The following is a 20,814-nucleotide window of genomic DNA, read 5'->3' on the forward strand; positions in this document are numbered from 1 at the left end:
AGATTTGTACTTGAAGGAGTTCTCCTTCTATTCCCTCCAAGATGTTTCTCCTAATTTTGTCAGTTTCCCAACAGAATGCAAAAAGTATGTATCTTTATAGTGTGCTACTTAGAATAGTTAACACAAATAACACGGCACATGGAGGAATTTCTTTCTTCGTTATGATGTCCTCGTAATTTATAATTCATAGCCCCCCAAATACTTCATGTTGAGATTTTAGCAAATTAAATCAGATACCACTACCATAGTAGCAATTACTGTATTTCATAGTATGGAAATAGAGGACTGTAACTATCATTTCATATTCAGGCAACTCCTTTGAATAAAACTGAACTTAATAACAAAATTGTGCTCAAGGCAGAATCAGCTGTACCCAAGTCGTTCCCAGCATGTGTTGTCTGATTTGTTTCCAAGGACATCCAGAGAGAAAGATGTTCATGTGGCACACTGTTCCTGTTCTTTATTATTCTTACTGCTAGATTCCTTCTTTCTTCCTTTTTTTTTCTTTTTCTTTTTGTTTTTCTGATCAAACAAATCCTTATTGATGAAATTTAAGGTCATTGTATCTTGTCCTGTCTGCCCTAGACATGGAGAGCAGATTATTCTGGATAATCTGTTGATTTGCTGGAGGACTTGTCTCTGTTTCCTGATTTCTTAAGACTTCTCTTCATCAGTCTTAGCTGCAGTTGTTCGCTCAGCCCTTCGCTGTGGGTCGCTGTCACTCTTGTTCATCTCCCTAGGCTCTCTCCAATTGGGTATGGTGCCTAGACACAATCACAGTATACTACCTATAATTCTTACAAATGTTGAGTAATAGTGAAGGCTAGAAAGACTGTTAAAAAGAAAAAAAGAAAAAAAAAAAAGTATGTGGAGACATTTCAAAGTACTGTACAGATGCCTTCATCTCAGAAGTAAGATTTGATCTTAGAAAGAATATATGCCATGATGAGCTCCGTACTAGATGGTTTGACTTACTACAGATGACATTCTTTCCCTAGTGGCAGGTCCCTTGTTCCCACTGACTTTGAAAATGTCAAACTGCATCAAAGTTAGATTCATTTTAAGATCAATAATCCTCCAGAGGCTAAGGGTAGCACATATATTCTTCTTATTGCTTTCCCCACCCTACAATACAGAAATGAGTATATAGAGTTTCAGCTTTATGCCGAAGGCAGGACAGAAATCACTGAATCTTGTAGATCTGCACGGTCAGCTCTGAGGAGTATGTTTTATGGAGCTGTAGACAAGATACATAAGATACATAAAGAACAGCTTTAAACAAGGAACAATGTGGGAGAATGTTACCAGCAGGCCTGTGAGAGAGTGATGGACAGGGCTGACAAGGAAAGGTCCTGTGGTGATGTGTATGAAAGGGAACACAAAATCAACAAAACAAGGCTTGATCTGGGTCACCTCAAGCAGGGGTTTGAAAACCAGGCAGTACCTCCAAGACACAATTATGTGAAAATAACCAGACGTTTTTTCTGGGAAATCAGCATGCTGGTGTGTCTCGTTGAAGTGCCTATACTCTTCACAATACTGTACATGTTATGGGGAATAAATGTGACGAGTTAGAGATTTGTTTGAGATTGCAGAGCTATAATCTTGTTGGGATCATGGAGACTTGTTGGGATTGTATGCAGGACTGGAGAGCTGCAGTAGTGGGGTTCTGTGGGAAGTACAAGGTAGGAAAACAAGGAGTTGGAGGATAGTTGGAATGCATGTTCTTGTGCCTGGGGATGGATGATGTGCCAGCTGAGAGCTGAGAGCAGTATGGATGGCATCACAGTGGATGCTGCACCTGCCCATCTTTCTGAAATAGTGAATGAGGCCTTTATATAAAACTAGAAATAGCCTCGCACTCATAGGTCAGGGGCTCTATGGGAAACCGCCTCAATATCTGCTTTCCAGATATAATTGATTGACAGGTGGTCTACTGGACCTCATACTCACAAGGAAGGACTTATTGGGAATTGGAAGGTCAAAGAAAGCAACCAAGAGATGGTTGAGTTTAGGATCCTAAGAGGAGAGAGGAGGGCTAAAAGCAAGACCAGATCCCTGGACTTACAGAAAGGTAGACTTTGGTATCTTCAGGGATCTGCATGGAAGAGTCCAATGAAGGGGAAAGGAGTGTAAGAAAGTTGATTTATGCTACAAGATCGCTTTCTCCAAGGTCACGAGTGGTCCAGTCTGAGGAGCAGAAAGTCAGGCAGAAGTGCCAGAAGGCCAGCAGGGAGCTTTTGTCCAAGCTCAAAAAGTAAAAGGAGAATATAGAATAGAATTGTAGAATATCCCAAGTTGGAAGGGACCATAAGGATCAAGCCCAACTCCTGTCATTGCTTTGATACATATTTGTAAGACTCATCTATAATTTTTAAATTCTTTGTAATTCTCTTCTGGGCAAGTTTTGCGTCACTAAATTCACATTATGACTACATAGATTTCTTGGTAGCAGTGGCAGCTTAAGTAATATTTGCTCTCAGCAGCTTATACCTGTTTCCATATTAATCCCTGTTGCTCAGGCGTAGTTATGCTGGTATAAAGGAACACCTGCAGCACAGACTTTTCAGAGTGACAAACTCTGCAGGCCATTGCTCACAGTGCTGCCAGTCCCATGGCCTCCCTCACCCCAGCCTATGCAGAAAATGGAAGCAGGAATGGGTAACTCAGAAGGGTATTTACAGACACTGCCTGTGTGTATATGCAAAGATGTGGTTAGGAAAGCCATCCCAACTAGAGTGGAATCTATAATGAGATGTCAATGGGTGTTTGTATACATGAAGCTGATATAATTTTTGAATCAAAACATTGTAGGTGGTGCAGTGATGTTCTGTGAAGAAACAGTTCCCAAGTAAAGGTATTTTCTTTATTACTATAATATTGTGCAAGGTATTTGGTATAAAGTAGCTCGGAAGACTGATTAAATTACATATAAAAGGCAATGACAAAAAAGAAATAATGGGACTGGAAAGTCAAGAATTGTGAAGTTTCACCAATAAAGTGCTCAAGATTCAAACTACACAGAAATTTCTTGTAATTTTAAACAGCTGAGTTCATCCTCAGCTCATGTCAGTTTCATAGAACATTTTATATAGTATACAGAAACAAAAAGGACAGTTTCCCTGTAGAACTCCTACCGGCATCCATGATGGCTTTTACAGGAGCAGTGGTGATGTGCAATGCTGGGCCTCTCCAACAGAATATTTTATATTCAAAATAAGTGATGCGTTTTAAGAGAAAAACTGTTTCCTGAAGATGATTGTCCGTAAGATTTCACAGTGTTTACAAGTGTTTTATTCCCTCTAAATGTGAATGTGTTTGTTACTTAGACCATAATATTTAACTTTCTGTCATCAGACATAGATGTTTATGAAGCCTGAAGTTCACTGAATTAGGATTATAAAACAAATGCCTAAGAAGATATGGCTGTTTGTTCACAATAGACATATTATTTCAAGGAGACCACGGGTTGTCTTTTTTCCTTCCCCCCCACCCTCTTTTCTAAGGTTTTGTGCCCAGGGCTTTAAGATGGTTCCTGAATTTTTATTACACTTTACTCCCTTGTAAAATTCATTTGTAGATTAAAAAAAAAAAATCAGACAAGATGCAGTATAAATATCATGCTAGATTTTATTTATTTATTTATTCTGAGAGGAGAATTGCATAAAGTCAGTCAGTTTTTCATCTGATGAAGCATACTGTCCCATCATGACCTAGAGATGTTGGCATTGGAATGTAGCCTTTGTAACAAATGTAAATCACGTGGATAATACAATGTTTTTCATTTTTTCTGCTTTCACGTGGAAAATATGCACACACAATGCCATTTTTAAACTCAGGATGTTTCAGATTACCAAACTTTTCATGAGGAAAATAGTCCTTTCCTGTGCCTTAGACTCAGTCAAGATCAAGTCTTAAGCTTGAAGTTCAGCCAGTTAAGAACAATACCTATCGAGTGCCTTTTCCCTGACTGTTCTTCAGGAACAGCGCAAAGTGTCCTTATTTAAATCCATCCTTATCTCCTAATATATAAAGGAGCAGCGAGTAGCTGAATTGAGCAGCTACTGAAAGTACAGTAGATCAGATCTTCCTGTTTATTGATTTGTAAAGAACATACTGGTTTGGCAGCTCTGAGTCATGGAGAGAAAAGAAAGAGGCTTTTCAGCTACTGGGGGGAGAATTGCTGTGTAACATTAAAGAAGGTCTTGTAGAAGCTGGTTTCCTTTGATATGCAGTCAGATTGGATGTGATTGGAGTCAAGGTCAAGAGGCTTTGGAAATGCTATGAGTGCGGTGAGGGAATTAAAGGAGTGTTATTTTAATAAGTATTGTATCTATGCATACTTATTAAATACAGAAAATTGTCCTTTGCTTTTCTTTGGTGAAGCAAATTGTAAAAAACAGTTTGTGTCATTTTGCTGCTGCACTGAATACAGCTGTATAGATGATCTTCCTTCTTTTCTTGCCATTTCTCCTCAGAAGCCTGAGCATATCCAGCCATTTTTTTCTTAACAGTTGTCTTCACTCTTTATAGGTTGCATTTTGTTAATATTAATTTAAATTCTACTTTGTCATGTTAATAAGCAGTAAAAATTACTACTTCACCTTCATATAACCTGCCAGCATTTGGGGCAGCCTAATTGTAGAATTGGTGTCTGTATATTATACGGTATGCACCCTTAAATACCCTTACAGAAAGGACAACACTCTGACCTCAGAAGAGATTATGCTGTGCTGTGCTTCAAATGAGCAATAATTTAAAGAAGTTAAACTCCAAGGTAAAAGTCTCCATTGAGTTGAATAGGTGAGACCTACCTGACCCCTCCACTCTGCTATCACTGGTCTAAAACTAGAAAATGAAGTCATTTGACAGCATAGAACTTAATTAAATCCATTCTCCCTTTCCCATTGTAAGCTGTGTTCTTGGTGGATTAAAAGGTATTCTAAAATTGGCTTATATTTGATAGATATTGTATTCAGAAGTGAGAACATTCAAGGGGGAAAAAGTACTTTTTTCCTGCATTTTACATTGGGATTATAGTGCTTGGCTAGCACGCTAGTAGACCTGGCAATGATGAATCAGGAAAAGGGAGGATTGAACATTTTTTTCTTTATTATGTTATTAATAATCCCTTATCAAAATAGCACATGGCAGTATGAAGTGGAGACACTTTGATAGCATGATTTGGCTTAGAAATAGGCGTAGTAAGAAGCTGCTGTTCTTTTCCAGGAGCATCAGAGATAAAAAGATCTTTTTTTTTTTTCCTAGAAAGAATATAAGTCAGCTTCAGAACTGCAAAAGTAACTAAGTGTGCAGAGAAAAGACAGGAAGAAAAAAAAAAGTCTTACTTAGGGTTGAAAATTAAGGTACTTACAAGAGATTCATCTTCTTTCTCCTCAGAAGGAGTGGGGGCACAGGCTGCCCAGGGGGGTGGTGGAGTCACTGTCCCTGGAGGAGTTTCAGAATTGTGTAGATGTGATACTGAGGGATGTAGTCAGTGGACCTGGTGGGGATAGGCTGTTGGTTGGACCAGGTGGTCTTAGAGCTCTTTTCATAATGATTCCAGGATTCTAGGAATTCAATTGGGGTGAGTCAAAGAGTACTGTACATACAGTGTACATAGATATGTGAAGTATAATTGTATAATCGTATAATTTTCATTTGCTACTTTCATTTTTTTAAACTGCAGATTGACTTTTCAGGTAATCGTCTCACTGGTGCCACATGTAGAATTGTTTCTTACATGAATGCTTATAAACAATCACTCTACCGACAGAACAGGTTTTGATTCATTCCTCCTCACACTGTTTCTTCTGAAGTCTTTTAGGAGAAAATCAGCAGTCCTTTCAGTTCTGGCAACAACATCACACTGCAAGTTAGGGGATGCTAATTTAAATCCCATTTCCGTAATACACTTTATTCCCTTGCTTATCAAGTGTTCTTGGAAAATAGATATGTATTACAAACATGATTGCTGTGGAAAAATCAGAACATGAAGAACATTATTAAATCTTTGTACAATAACTGATCTTTGAAAGATGGTAGTGTTTTCAAGCAAGAACTGATGAGTGTATAATGCATGTTTTTAGCTAATTCACTAGTGTGGCAGCAGTTGGACTGCACTGTGCTATAGTACAGCAAAGATGCTTGTGGTACAATATCATTTGAGCAGAACTGTAGACATTGGTTCAAGAGTGCATTCATACATTTATCATTCATAGCATGAGGACCAGAAAAGCCAAGTGCAGTTGATCTCTTAGGGAGCACTGCAGGAGACCTTGAATATTTCAGGAAGGAGATACTTAAGTAGTGCTTAACAGATATCTAACATTTTAGTATTTTTGTGTTATTTGTTTCCTAAGCATATGAAAGGACGTTCAGAGAAGCAGGTCTGAACAGAGGCCTATGACAGAGAAGTGAACTAGCTGATATTTCAGGTGCCTGAATCTCCTTCTGGGTTGTTACCATGCTAAAGAAGGTGAAGGTGTTCATGTAGTCACTTGTAAGATTCTCCATTTGCCTGATGTTTTCTCACAGCATTTGGTCACCAGCTTCCTTCATCGTTGCAGATTCATTGTGGCCATGTAAAAAATAAGACTTGTTTCAATAACTGCCTTGCAAAGTTCACTGAATTAGGATTCCCAAAGTGTACTGAGGGCAAATAAACTGCCAGCTAACAGTCACCTTTGCTTACATGCAGCACTCAAGCCACTCATTTGCAGAGTTAGTTCAGAGACAACCTGTCCAGGAGGTACCATGAAGGCAGTTTTCCCTGCTGAACTTGTTCAGTTCAAAATCAAAGCTATGGGAAAGTAGAGCACTAGGCTTTGGCTGAGCATTGTGTAGTGGTAGTGCTTGTACAGCCAAGTATATAAGATTCACAGAACATGTGAGAGACCATTTTTACAACTCTTTGCAGAGGGCACTTGTTATCTGCAGGCACGACATTAACAGTATTAGGATATGTGCCTCCTTCCTCCGTCATGGCATTCCAAGTAGCTCTGCAACTACAGCACTACTTAATACTTAGTGACTGGTACTTTTTGAGGACATAGCAGACACTGAGAATCAAAACATGTAATTTTCCTTTTTTTTTCTTTATCTAGGCTTGTTTTATAATCTGGACATAAACACAATATAACACTTCATATTACTAAAAATGTTCAATCAAAACACAGAAAAAAAAGCAAAAAAGAGAGACTTCAGTAGTGGCCCAAGTTAAACCCAACAAATTCTTATTCTGATTTTATTAGAGCTGTTACAAAAAGTGTTTTCAGGATTGGATCCCCACGTTAGATAACATACCAAGAAACTATTCCAAACAAATACATTATATAGCTTTGCTTATGTTATCATTATCATTTGTTTATCTGAACCTGATTATATATTCAGTTCACATGGCTGCATTCAAATGATGGGAAACAGAATGTGTTTCATCAGATGTTTTTAAATTCTCCTCTCTTAGTGGAAATGGGCTTTAAATAACATGTTTTATTTGTTTGTTTAGCAGAAGCTTTTTATGTTCTATGTCAATATCACTTAAAATCAGTGTGGGTTTTTTTTATTACAATCCTCAGCTTCTTGTATAATGTTTACTGCTCTACAGTGACTCCTTCATTTGTTGTGATTGAAAGAAGATAAATTTAACACAAAATTATGGATTAAATAAATAATGGAAATTTATGTCTCTTCAAGTAAAAATTGTTAGTGCAGAAAAGCAATAATTCAAGTGTCTCGATCACAGAATATCCTAATGTTTTTAAGCTAAAATTAGATATAATGATTTTGGTCATTTAAAACAATGGTCTCGTATCTTGATTCAGGTAAAGCAACAGCTGAACTTTTAGAAATTTGACTGTTTATTTTTCAGTAGCATTATCTGTGGAGAAATAGTGTAGGGAGTTGTAACTAAAAGACAGCCTAATCCAGTTCATCTTGTGTGTTATGAACTAGTAACAGTACCTTTAAAACAGTGCCTTTTTTGTACAGTAATCTGACTGAGCAGATACTAGCACAAATAGACTACTGAAGTCAGAAGATATTTTGTTTTCTTTTGCTATTGAGAAATGTGGTGTTGTATTGCAAAACTTCATTAACATTATATATATTTTCTTGCATATAAAGTAAGGAAAATGAATGTTTCAGATGGGTTTAAAAAATTGCTGTTTTCTTCATGCACAACTGCAGTTTTTGTATATTTTGTTCTAAGGAAGACTGCACTGGGTTCAGTGCACAGCACAGACTACTAGATATATTTATATTAGTGGAACTTATTTCATTTGCTTCCTAGGAAAATTTAAGACAAAATTTAAATTGATGAATTACCTATTTCTTGTTCTTGGTAATGAAATGGGAAGTGAAAATATTTTTTCAAGAATCATGACAAAGCTATGAAGACCCAAACCATTCTGTGATACTGTGATTCTCTGACCAGTGGATACAATTCTGTTTCTCCCACTAGTTAGAGTTTAAGCCATATAGCAAAATCCAACTTTGATTTTATTGGAAGAGGTACCCAGTCTTCAGGAATTTTAAGTAATTATTATTTCTTCAATTTTTCCGGTAACTAGGCCTACTGCTTTCCCATATCTAGGCCTACTTTAATTGATAGTGTCCTTTTAGCATGTAGTCTGTAATGTCTCTGGTAGATGTCATCAGTATATTATGGAATCTTACAGCAACTGCATGCTCTCGGCTACTTGCTTCATGTTTAACTGTAAAGCAATCTTAAAAGTAGTGTCTCTGTTTCTACACAGTCCAGTGACCCAACTCTAATCACTAGGAATAACATTTTCTTGAAAGAACATCTTCCAAGGAAGAAAGGATCTAAGTGATAAAAAATAAAATAAAAAAAATAGATAATTGTTTGCACCCAGATGTGGTTTGACTACCCTCAATTCAGCATTCTTCTAAAATATGGTTGCTGTGTCCACATTAAAATAGATTACTTTTCACATGCTGATTTATAACATATACCCTCAAAAAGTACTCGTGCACTAGGGCTAGTAAAAGTATTAACATTGAGAAATGTTTCTGACCTCAGTAATGGCAGTCAGTGATCACATTCTTTGCAAGTGCATATAGTCAGGCAAATTTGCTGTATCTTTATTTATCAGCCTGTTAGTTTTTAACTTGCTCCAGCATCGATTTAAGTTAGGGGGAAAAAAACCTCTTTTGACCTCCTTTCTTTTGAAAAGGACACATTAAATCCCAGTTAATCCCTGATTGTTGCAGGAGCCTTCTTAATTTTAAACAGAGTGTTCTCTAATGAAAAAAGTATCTGACTATAATTGCTACTTGTTACTTTTTTGCAGAAAGTCATGGTTGTTTTTTTTTTCCTCCTCTCTTCACAGGTGGCCATTGATGAGCGCATCAGGCAACTGCATGAAGCTCACAGGGATTTTGGCCCTACTTCCCAGCATTTTCTTACCAGTGAGTAATTTTCCATTTTTCTTGCTCAGCTTGCACACTCAATTAATTGTAGCTGTGTGCCAACTATAGTTGCTCTAAGTTTCTATTCTAGACTATATTAAAATGTTTTTCTTATTGCTTTAAAGAAGTTCACATAGTCCAGAGTAAAAGCAAAATGACTGCCAGTATCAGGTCTATTTGCCCATGCATTTGTCATTGCCAACCTGTTCTTCATTGTTTGAAGATTCCCCTTTAGGACTAATGAAATAATGAAAAATGAAATAAATGAAATTGTAACCCAGAAAGGATTAAAAAATGAAAAAAGAGAGAGAAAGTAATAATCAAATTTGCTTTATCTGTTCAGGTTCAGGTATTCAGCTCCAAAAAGGGACAAAACAAGGCAGGCAAGAAAAATACTTTGTCTATGGGCTTAGTAGGATTTTATCACTTAGCAGAGTAGTAAGAGGATCAAAATCATAGTGAGAAAGTTGGCAGAAGGTCTGCAGTTAAATAAACACTTATAACTCTGCATAAAATATAAGTGCCATTAGTTTTGTCGGTAACATTCCCACTCCACCTCCATTTGCACACTTTCATCAAGGATGTTTTGAAGTATACTGAAAGGCAACTTGAAACACCTTCAAAGCTCTAAGGCAGCAACTAATATGAAGCTTTTCAAAGACCATGTCTTTTCTATTGTACTTCAATTAAAGAAAGTAAACAGTGAAACTTTGTTTAAGAGATTATATCAGCAGAACAGAACACAGTCACGAGATAATGGTCTCCTCCATGCAGAGGGACAAGCTATCTAGACATCAAAAATGAATGTTGCTATTATTGTACAGTTACATTCACACCGGGGAATAGGACAAACTTTTCTACAGCTGATACTGCATTGTAATTTTAATTGGCTAAACATGTTTCCACCAGCCAGAATGAGAAAAGCAAAGGAGAAAAAAAGTGACAGTGGGGTGAATGGCAAATTTAAAAAAAGAGTTTATCTTGTGCCATAAAAGCACAGTGGTTCAGCCTTGCATCCTTTTTTTTTTTTTTTTTCTTTTATCAGATGATGGGTCTGGGAAGAAATAAGATCAATTTCTTTAATTTCTTTTATTTTTTCAAAATTTGTTTTTATTAATTTTTAATCTCTGGTAATTAGTAGTTTGCCCAGTGTGCATAACTGCAAGTCAGATTTGCTAGAATGGAATGTGTGAGAGTTATGGGTGTATGACATGAACGCAGTGTATAAAGAGATGCCTTTTTCTTATTTGACATACAGTTTGTTCTTCGGGAAAGAATATTCCTCAGAAATGAAAAATGTGGTGTACACTATCCAAGACTGTGTGGCAATTTGCAAGAGAATAGAATGATCTGAACTATGTTATCATACTGAACATCACAGTATTGTTCTCTGTGCCATTGCTGAGTGCAGCTCGGCAACTTGTATGACAGATACCACTTTGCTGATAATGCAGATGAATCCAAAAGTGCGCTAACCAGAGCAGCAGACAATAAAAATCATTCTGGTCACTTGCTGCTACTTGAGGAGTGCTTTAGGAAATGGAGCCAGGGAAAGCATGCTGGCCTTGGAAACAGATTAATTTCCAAGGGAAAAAAGAAAAAAAGAAAAAAAGAAAAAAAAAAAAAAAGGCACATACATCCTGTGTATGTATTGCTTGTCTCTTTCTGTCTTAGCTGTTTGTGCAGGCATGTGCAAATACGTATTCATAGACGTACCGGAAAAAGTTAGGTATTAGGTACTTGAGATCATAGATTCATAGAATGGTTTGTGTTGGAAGAGACCTTTAAGGTCATCTAGTTCCAGCCCCTCTGCTATAGGCAGGGACACCTCCCACTAGGCCAGATTGCTCAAGGCCCCATCTAGCCTGGCCTTGAAATGCTGAAAGTATCCATCAAATCCTTCCCAAGTGTATGTGTTCAGTCACTGAAAAACACCAGTGCATCTGTTGGCCTCGTGTTCCATAAGAATCAAATCCCCAAAGCATAGAGTTCGTCAGTATCATGCATTATTACCATACTCGAGGGAAGTATGCCTTTACATGCTTTCCAGATAACTCTTCTACATCCCTGCACTGACAGAAGCAGATCTATTGAAGTAGCTTTCTAAGAGAGGGAGTGCCAAGGTCTTTGCCATCTGGCATTAGTCTTATTTCTGCATTGGTGCTTTTAGGGATTGCTGACCTGAATGGGGCAGGTCAAATGAAGCTGGATCAATAGACTTCCAGTGCAGTGATGGCAAACATAGTCCATTTGGATCAGACTATCAGTGGCCATAACTGTGAAAAGATGACCCATGATAATTCTTATTGCTGGATTTATTCTGTATGCTCAACTCCCCGTTTTATATGTTCATACTCAGCATCAACTTTCCCTCTACCATACATACCATACATAGCATAGTACATGGATGTGAGTGATGATCTTCCAGCTGTGCTTATGCAATAAAAATTGGCCTCATAAGTACCTTCTTGAGTAGTTCTGCAAAAAGATTGGTATCATAGGCAAATTCATATTCTGTCAGTGACTTATATTTCTTTCCCACTTGGAAGAAATATTATATACACTATTAATTTGCAGTTATATTTTTTATAAATTTAAATATAGAAATTACAACACGATCTATTTGTTTTTGCTTGAAGCTGCATAAGGCAATTGAAAATATGGCACAGAAGTAGTGGGGAGTTGTACAGGACTTATTTATCGTATCCTGTGCAGGCAGGGAATCAAGTGGTAGTTGCCATTTCTAAGCACTTACAGCCTGTTCTGAGAGCTGTTCCTATAACTTTTCCTTATCACTCTGCTATCACGTGGACCTGTCCATTTCCAGGCCTCATGCACATTTTTGCTGGGCTCTCTCACCTCAGGTCTCGATCTTCCAATCAGTTCTTCGTGCTTCCCCAGCTCATGTTGCGCTCTACCAGTTTCCACAGAATGCCAGCTCGTCCCCATGTATTCTTGACCACTTTGCTGAGGACTGAGGCTCTCAGCAGTAGCAGCAATAGTTGTTAAGATATAGTTGCTAAATGTATTACGTGTGCAAGATGTATCATGAGTTCATAGTTTGTGGGTTTTGAAGGTTTTGCTGTTTAATTAGAATGATCTAAATTGGGATGTGAAAAAAATAGCAAAAAAACCACCACCTTTTTTCCTATTAAAAAGAAACTGGTAAATATTTAGCAAAGTCGTTTAAAAAAATATATATCTGTGATTCCTTCATGGATGGCAGTGCTTAATTTGGAAGCTATATACAGAAACTGAAGCATGAAAAAGAATACTTGCAACCCTACTTTGAGTGCAGATTTCAGCAGAATGCCAACTCCAGAGTTCTTACTCTTCTGGAATAATTTTACTTTTTTGACTACTCCTTTGCTTGTATCTGCAATGCTGCCTCTGGCAAAGAATGGGATTCATTGTTTCTTGTTGGAGAACCCACCTATATTACCAAAACAATGTTTTTTGAGATTCAGTAAGGGAGAGGTACGATTTATGACAGATGGCTTTAAATATCACTTCCCATGCTATTCAGCCTTCCATCAGTCCCTTTTGTAATGTGGCAGCTCACTCATGTGGATCATTTGCAAGCACTAAAAAATAGAAGATATTGCATCTTTTAAAGGCATAAGCAAGCCTCATAATTTACTGTCCAGTGTGAGACCATCTGTTAGCACGTGCAGCGTGTCAATGAATGGCTCCACGAGCAGTGCTCAGATACAACTGGTAGGTACCTCTGAGCTCAACTAGCAGATCCCAGGTGCTGTTTGTGCTTCCCAGGCACTTTCAGGCTTCTAAGCAATAACAGCACTGATTTTAATGTGAAGTGAAGCAGCTATAGCAGCTTTCTTTCAGAAACAGAAAGGCTGGGAAAGGTGGAGTCAACAGTTTGCATGACAAGCTAGTAACTGAAGTGCTGATGCAGTCGTCGTTTTTTGTTCAGAAGTGACAAATATGACCATAGGAGTGGGCTGTATAGCCTAGGACTCTCCTTCTCTGAATATGCTCAGAGCTCCTGGGGTTCAGGTCTCTATTTTTCTCTTCCATCTGGGCCTTTGTATATTTTTTTCTGTTATTTAGGCCACTCTTGAGAAATCTTGGATTTCTCTGAGTGCTGAGTGAATGCTTAGATTGCTATGTGAAGCAAAGATGAATGAAGCTCTCTCTTGCACAGGCAACATGACTGTAAAATGGCAAGTCCTGCTAATTAAGAGATCTGACTCTAAAAATGACAGGGTTCCAGGACTCTTAAGACATTTTACCCATTCACCTGAGAGATCATTTCCAGTGTGAACAGCAGTATCTTTGTCTTTTATTTCTCATTGCATACATTATCTTACATTGTCTTCCAAATACCACTTCTTACATGCAGACATCAAAGACCATGTCCATTCATCCATGTCCATGGGATATATGATTTCATACTTTTAGAAATCACGGTGAATGCTTTGAATAGAAAAAAATTACCAAGGAATAATAAAAAGATGGAGGATAAGGTGTCTCAGAAGAATCAGCCTAACTCTGAGAACTCTCTGAAAGCACAGAGGTTTTGTAATAGCATTTGAATGTGGTCAAGGTAGCTAAAGGATCCTGACTGCTCTTTTTTTTTCTACTTTTGTCTAAATACAAAGTGACTGTATGAGCTTCTGTTGAGAATTTGAGTACTGACCATTCCTTATCATTTCCCAAGGTATATCTTATATGACCCAATATCCACTATAAATCATTGGAATACGAATTTCTGAACAAAATGATAAAGTCAGTTCTCAAAAAATGATGTTCTCCCATTCTACTCACCTGGAAACACACATTTCTCCCTTGAAATTAATATCCTGTGTTTCTGATAAAAATGCTTCTAAGAAAAAAGCACCGTAAAATGGAAACTATAGGTAATTCATTTTAAATCTTTGTTGTTTTTCTTTTGCCACTACTTCAGAATACTGCATGGTATTAATTTTAAAACAATGTTTTGTTTTGTTATCTGCAAAATTCCTGTCCTGTTTTTGATAGCATCCCTATTAAGTTCTTTATTTTATTCTTGGTTAGTAGATAGTTCTGTATGCTGCAGTACTAAATAATCTGCAAGTAATCCAATGTTATTCTTCACTCTTAAATCAATATAAGACTCAGAAGATGGGTAGCCTTTTGTGCACTGGATGAAGTACTATTTTGCTAGGGCAAAATTTCCCCCACAACATACTTTTTCATATTTTTAGAGTAACGTTGGATCTGTGATTTCTAAAAGAAATCTTTGTATTTTGTACTGACAACTTTAACTCTGATGCATTTAGACATGTGCTCATGTTGTTATGAGTTGTAGGTTGTACTAAGTTTAGAGCACTCTTTTAGTCCTCAAATTCCTGGATTGTGGCACAATAGAGATTTTCTGTCTTTATATATATACATCAGAATTTTTTCTAGTATATTTTGCTATATGGAGTATTCAGCAAAGATTTATTTTTGTTTTCAACTGGTTCCACTTGCAGAAAAGTCACCAACAACATGATGTGCCAATTTTAAAGGTTTTGTTTTTTACAGTATTTGAGTGCAACAGCCACTATTAATGACATGAAGTATCTGTAACTTGGGATATGTGGATCAATGCAGGCTATATTGCTCTGATGTTATTTCATGCAGTATTTCTTTATTAAACAAGTAGATGCTTGTATTTTTGTCATTTTACAGTAGTGTGACATTTAAGAAAAAGGAAAATTAGATTTTATATTTTGCATTACAAGTGGCCTTTGGAAGCTTCTGGAAATACTGTACGTGATGTAAGGCATGCAGTATTTAGGTTGCATCATACAATGTTGACCTTAGGCTGCAGGTAGGAAATAAGTTGGCCACAAGGATTCCAGCAGGGAATACAGGACGGAAAGCCTCTTTTATAAATCTTTTAAAACAAATTAATACTGTCTCTGACTTCATGATGAATGTTTTCATGACTAATAATTCCTTCTTCAAACTGATTAGACATGTTCAGAAAATACTGTATTTCTTATATGCCTGCATGTGTTTTGCAGCAACAGACAGTACTGCAAGCTTTGCAGGGAAGTAAGGGGTGTTCGCTTGGATTTAGGAATTGCAGAGTCCAAACTGAGGAGTAGCTGTCACTAAAATGCCTGGGAGTCATCCATGTGTGCAGTATGGCAAGCTGGGACTTGGAACAGAATAGACCCCATGCTGTGTAGCTCTTATGAAAGGCAGGTTTTGACTGATGTTTCTGCCTTGTAACTTCTAAATTGCGCAGTCACTGTGTTCCGAGTTCAGTTTCTCAGCTATGTAGTGCAACAGCAGGCCTCAGTGCTACACAACGCGATCTGATTGTTCCCTTATTTCCCTTGGTACAATAATAAATGCACATAATTTAGAAATCAATTCACTATAAATCTGGAATAAAATAATATTTAACAGATGTATGCTGATGTTTGTTGCAAAGGATGTCGAAGAATTCATAGATGATGCAAAGCCTTGCATTATGCCATTGTCACATGGGATACCTATTGGGCACATGCCTCCTAGTGTGTATCAGGAACCGATTATGGAGGAAAAAGATTGATTTAGTGTATGCACTCAGGAAGAGAAGCATAAGCTCTTTGAAGTCTGTAGAGCACAACAGTTTATCTTTTATAATGGTCTCATTTTAAAATAATTGGGATAGCATTCAATGCATCTTCTTTGAAGGAGAGAAGTACCTTACACACACACGAACTTCTAATTATTAGGAAGGCAAAACCTCTGCAGACCCAAAGGCTGTCTCATTGTTCTGTTCTTCCTGCCTGTCTTTATCTGAAGTTGCCAATTCCATAAGCAGCTGCAGTAGAAATAATGGGTACGAAAACACATTTTATGTGTAGAAATAAAACAAGCTCTTAGCTCCGTGTTTGCATAAAGATCATCCCAGGTAGAAAAATAGCAGTCGCACAGGTAGAGCTAGGCTGAGGAAGCAAATTATTAGCGTTAATAAAACATAAATGTAATTAAGCACCATGTGTTCCAGCTAGAGTGGTCACCAAGCAGGTAGCACAGGTCTTGGCTGTGAACAGATGGATGAGCTCCACTTTAAATATCATGAAAATTAAATGCATACATAAGTAATATAATAAATTCATAAGAAAAAATAATTGATAAGTTATACATAACACTGCATGGAGTATAGGTACTAGGAAGTGTGACTTCATGGTTTCTGTCCTAAAATTGTTTCCCATTGCTTTAGCTCCACAAGTGATGGCTAAGACTCAAAAGATTTTTCCCGTAATTAAAACTGAAAGTATAAAGTTGTGCCACTGTATGGTCAGTAGAGGTGTGGGCTCATTGCTTAAGTAAAGTTCACTGCGAGTAATTTGTAACAGTGGATATACTAAATTAACTCTTTGAATAGCAGGAGGAGGGATAGTTTACTATTAATCAACATACATATATTTTTTGTAATGTTTGTTGTGTTAAAGGGAAATACTAATCAGACTAGTTTTACAGTATAAACACATACAGAATTATAATATTATTCTTTAATATAGTTCATATTTCATTCAGATGCCCACACAGATTAAAACATGGCTGAGGTTCCTAGAGCCAGCACGTTACTGTTTCATTATGCATTCTGCAAACAAAGTTGTAGGCTTACCACCAAGTACCATGTTTACTTATGCTCAACAATAAGCGAAGCAAGTCTTAGAAATGAGCACACCAACAGGAAGAATAGAACTCTCAAATTAGGTAACCATTAAAATGAATAAAAATAAAGTATAGGGAAATTTACATTCACTCTTAAAATGTCTTGTGTTTTGTTATAGTACTCAATTTCAGTAGACATCATTGAAAGTAGCTGGGTGTATCGTAATGGATTCCTACACTGTGGAAGATAGAACAATAAAACACTTTTGAATTACACATGGCTAGTAGAAAAATGTCTACTTCTTCAGTGCACGGATACTACAGTGTCATAAAGAAAAATGCCAGCAAGTGTGTTTAGTTGGACAAGTAAAATGCTTGTAACCAGGGATTACAGATACATGTCCATTACCTGTGCTAGCTTTGTAATGGGTACTAAACCCATACTGGTAAGCAGTGATAAGAAACAGCTGCTCTCAGCTTCTGGGCTTCTGCCAAAAATGAAATGATTATTCTCTCAGCATAGCTGTGAAAAGTACCGCATATTTTGTCAACTCAAATTTAGGCAAGGCTGGAATCATCCAGGAAAGCAAAAGTGTATTATAGACAGCTTCACAGCAATCTCTTGAAGGAACACTAAATCCAATTATGCAGAACATCACAGAATTTTATTATTCCTAGAGCACTTAGTTCTCATGAAGGCAAGTATTTGTTCCTCTTTCAAAATATCCAGAACACTATCATATGTAAGATTTTTGATAAGTTATGGCTGCTAAGCTCTTACACAGATTAATTCAGAAACAACAGAAAAAGTGCACCTTCCAAAAATATATGGCAATCTGTTGTTTGGGTGTTTAATTAAAAAAAAAAAAAAAAAAAAAAAAAAGTGGCAGAACTGTAGCCTGGTGATATTCACACTGTTAGGAGAGAGTTATGTAAGAAATACAATGCACAGTGTACAAGCTTGGAGAAAAAAGTCAGTGCCTGTCCCAAGAAGGAATGTTTTACTATCTCTAATTGATGTGTGTATTTGTGTATTGGTATTGGAAAATGTGCAGTGCTTTTGTATGTGTGGGTTATGACACATCAATGGCATTAATGCACTCTTTTTCCACGGGAGCTGTCATTATAATTCACTCTGCATTTCTGATGCACTTCGAGAGTTATCTGTTTTCACGGTTCCTGCCATCAAAATTTAATTTCTCCTTTCTTTCATAAAAAGTGCAGAACCATGTAAGTAATGGGAAAGCAGTGCGTTCAGCTGAGCTGTAGATGGTTTGTGGGGGGTTAAAGTCAATAACCACAGGACCTACTAACATGCTACGGCAGGCGTTTCATAGGCCGCCAGTAATCTGAACCACAATCACCGAATTTGGATTTCTTCCAGATATATTCCTTCCTTGTGATAGCTTCTCAGCATCATCTACAGTGCACACAAAAGCCACTGTCCCACTGCCCAAGCTGCATCCTGCTCCCTTCTCCTTTCTAGCACATCTGAAATGGCTCCAGCTCACTTCACGCTGCCTTGCCTCACCTCACCAGGGTCCTCCTTCCAGTCCTCCTCCAGAATCACATGTATTCACATTTATCAAAATATGAGAACTTGCCAATGGAGCTACTTTTATAAGAAAGTCTCACATCTTTCCTCCAACTCCAGTCTGTCAGCAGGGGAGGAGAGTGGATTTCACTCTGCAGATTGACTCCTACGTGGTTAACAGTTCTGGTACAAATATATAAAGTGGTTCCTCTGATGTGTAGGGATTTGTTGACTTTCTTAAAATACCTGCAGCTTGGGAGTGTCCTTTCTGAAGTGTCTGCTTTGAAGGAGAAAGAAAATACTGCACCAGATGATCCTGAGTTGAGTGCAGGAGATGATTGTTTTCCTGCGTGAACAGCAGGGGTCACTAAAAAGAAGGATTACACTGGGGAAAGTGAACAGCCATTTTTTTTTTTTTCCAGCTAGATCACTTTTCATATAAAAGAATCACTATATTGGAAAAGAAAATCTCTGGTCCTACAGTTCTTGATGGATAAAAACCTCTTAATTAAACAAACAAACAAACAAGCAACCTAGCATTCAGACTGTGGCATAAATTATAAGATGCCTCTAACAAAATCTAATTATTTAAAATTATTTTGTCAACAATTCATTTTATATATGACTTTATTACAAAATATTTTCATTATATTGTGAGTTGATGTCGACTTTTAACACTGTGATAGCCAATACTGAGTAATGTTTTTCCTCACTGTTTCTTATACCCACACTGTTATTTTCTTCATTACTTGCTGTTATTGGAAGTCAATAAAGCAGAGTTAGTCATGCAGAGACATAAAAATGAAGTTGTTCTGCACTTAGAACAAGCCAACAGGAGAATAAACAAAATGCTCAGAGGGTATGTCAGCTTAGCTTCACTCAGCATGAAGTGTAAACAAGTGTCTAACTTTGTTCTTAGATGGATGTAAGGAACTAATCACACAAGAAAAGAAATTGAAGGAAACTCAGCCAAACACATTGGCAGAAAGAAGCCTATAGAAGAGCACACCACAGAGATAGGTCACCTGCTCTGCTTTATATCTGTTCTTGAAGTTTAGTAGCCAAGGAGTTTTTTGTATTTATCTTTGCAGCTGAATGAGTTCAATTTCACTCAGATTAGCCCAGAAATTTCAGAACAGCAGGTTAATCCTTCCTGCCTTCATGGGCAACTGAGCAAACAGACCAATATCAGTGTGGCCAACTGTAAAATTGTCATTCTAGAGATTAATGTTGTCTTTCCTGTTTGCTTTGAACTTGACCCCCATGTTTCTCTTCTAGGTATGTTTGTATGTATGTATGTGTGTGTGCAGTTATTTATTTATTTGTTTCTTTATTGGTTAACAGCTTCTGTCCAAGGCCCATGGGAGAGGGCAATCTCACCGAACAAAGTGCCCTATTACATCAAGTGAGTATAAAGAGTAATTCATTCTAGCTATGTACATTTGGTGTTAAGAGGAACGTTGGACATTTTCTTATATTATCATGAATTGCTCCTGTGTTGTCTAAGTCGGAAGAAAAAATGAGTTAAGTGTGCAGTAAATTTCACAGAAATATGCTAGTTATTTAAAAATACTGTAAGATGTGCTGATTTGTTTGTTGCTTGGTGTTGTGCCTCCAGAAGTTACCTGCAAAATAGGTAAAGCTTTGGGGTATCTGGATTATATTTGAGTTTGTTCCATTGTGCAGGTTTTGCTAAAGTAAACAAAATAACAACAAAAAAATCAGAGTTGCAGTTGTGAATGTGATGAACTATCTTTTTAATCTTGCAGTGCAAATACTTTATACAATGAATTCTTGAAAGGAGAGTGTTTAATTGAATCTGTTGCTGAGGGACAAAATAGTCCCTATAAGCTGTTCTTTCTGAGTTTAGTTTCCAAATTCAGACAGTTTGTTGTATGAGGTATGTATACATAAAGAATGAGAGAAAATTTTAGAAGTCCAACTGCTTGGACACACCTGTTTCCGGTGCCATACAGCCCCATTCCACAGCAAATACAAAAACACTTTTAATCCATTTTTCCTTCTTTCTTCAGTTGCTTATTATTTGCAATATGTGCCTTGAACTATTTATGCATAGCTTCTGGAGGAAATGGGTGATGCAATGTCTGTGATAAAGACTGTAGTACAAGTACTGAAACGTGTGTCATTTAATAGCATATTCACATGCTTCCTCCTTGCCTTCCCAGTACACTTTGGCTTCAAGTTCAAAGAGGGTTGATTTAGGTTAGATACAAGGAAAAGAT

General features: G+C 37.2%; 1 protein-coding gene across 12 annotated transcripts in view; it reads left to right on the forward strand.

Annotated features, from left to right (window-relative positions):
* Positions 1 to 20,814, forward strand: part of DMD (dystrophin) — a 1,153,352-nt gene that overhangs the window by 1,022,325 nt on the left and 110,213 nt on the right. For all 12 annotated transcript variants that reach the window (XM_090124095.1, XM_090124041.1, XM_031599265.2 and 9 more), the window contains 2 exons: positions 9,354 to 9,432; positions 19,916 to 19,976. In XM_090124095.1, coding sequence (XP_089980221.1) covers positions 9,354 to 9,432; positions 19,916 to 19,976 — 140 coding nt within the window. The remainder of the gene's footprint in view (positions 1 to 9,353; positions 9,433 to 19,915; positions 19,977 to 20,814) is intronic.

Source organism: Phasianus colchicus, chromosome 1 (genome assembly GCF_987193195.1).
Source record: "Phasianus colchicus chromosome 1, bPhaCol1.hap1.1, whole genome shotgun sequence".
NCBI classification, from domain to species: Eukaryota; Metazoa; Chordata; class Aves; order Galliformes; family Phasianidae; genus Phasianus; species Phasianus colchicus.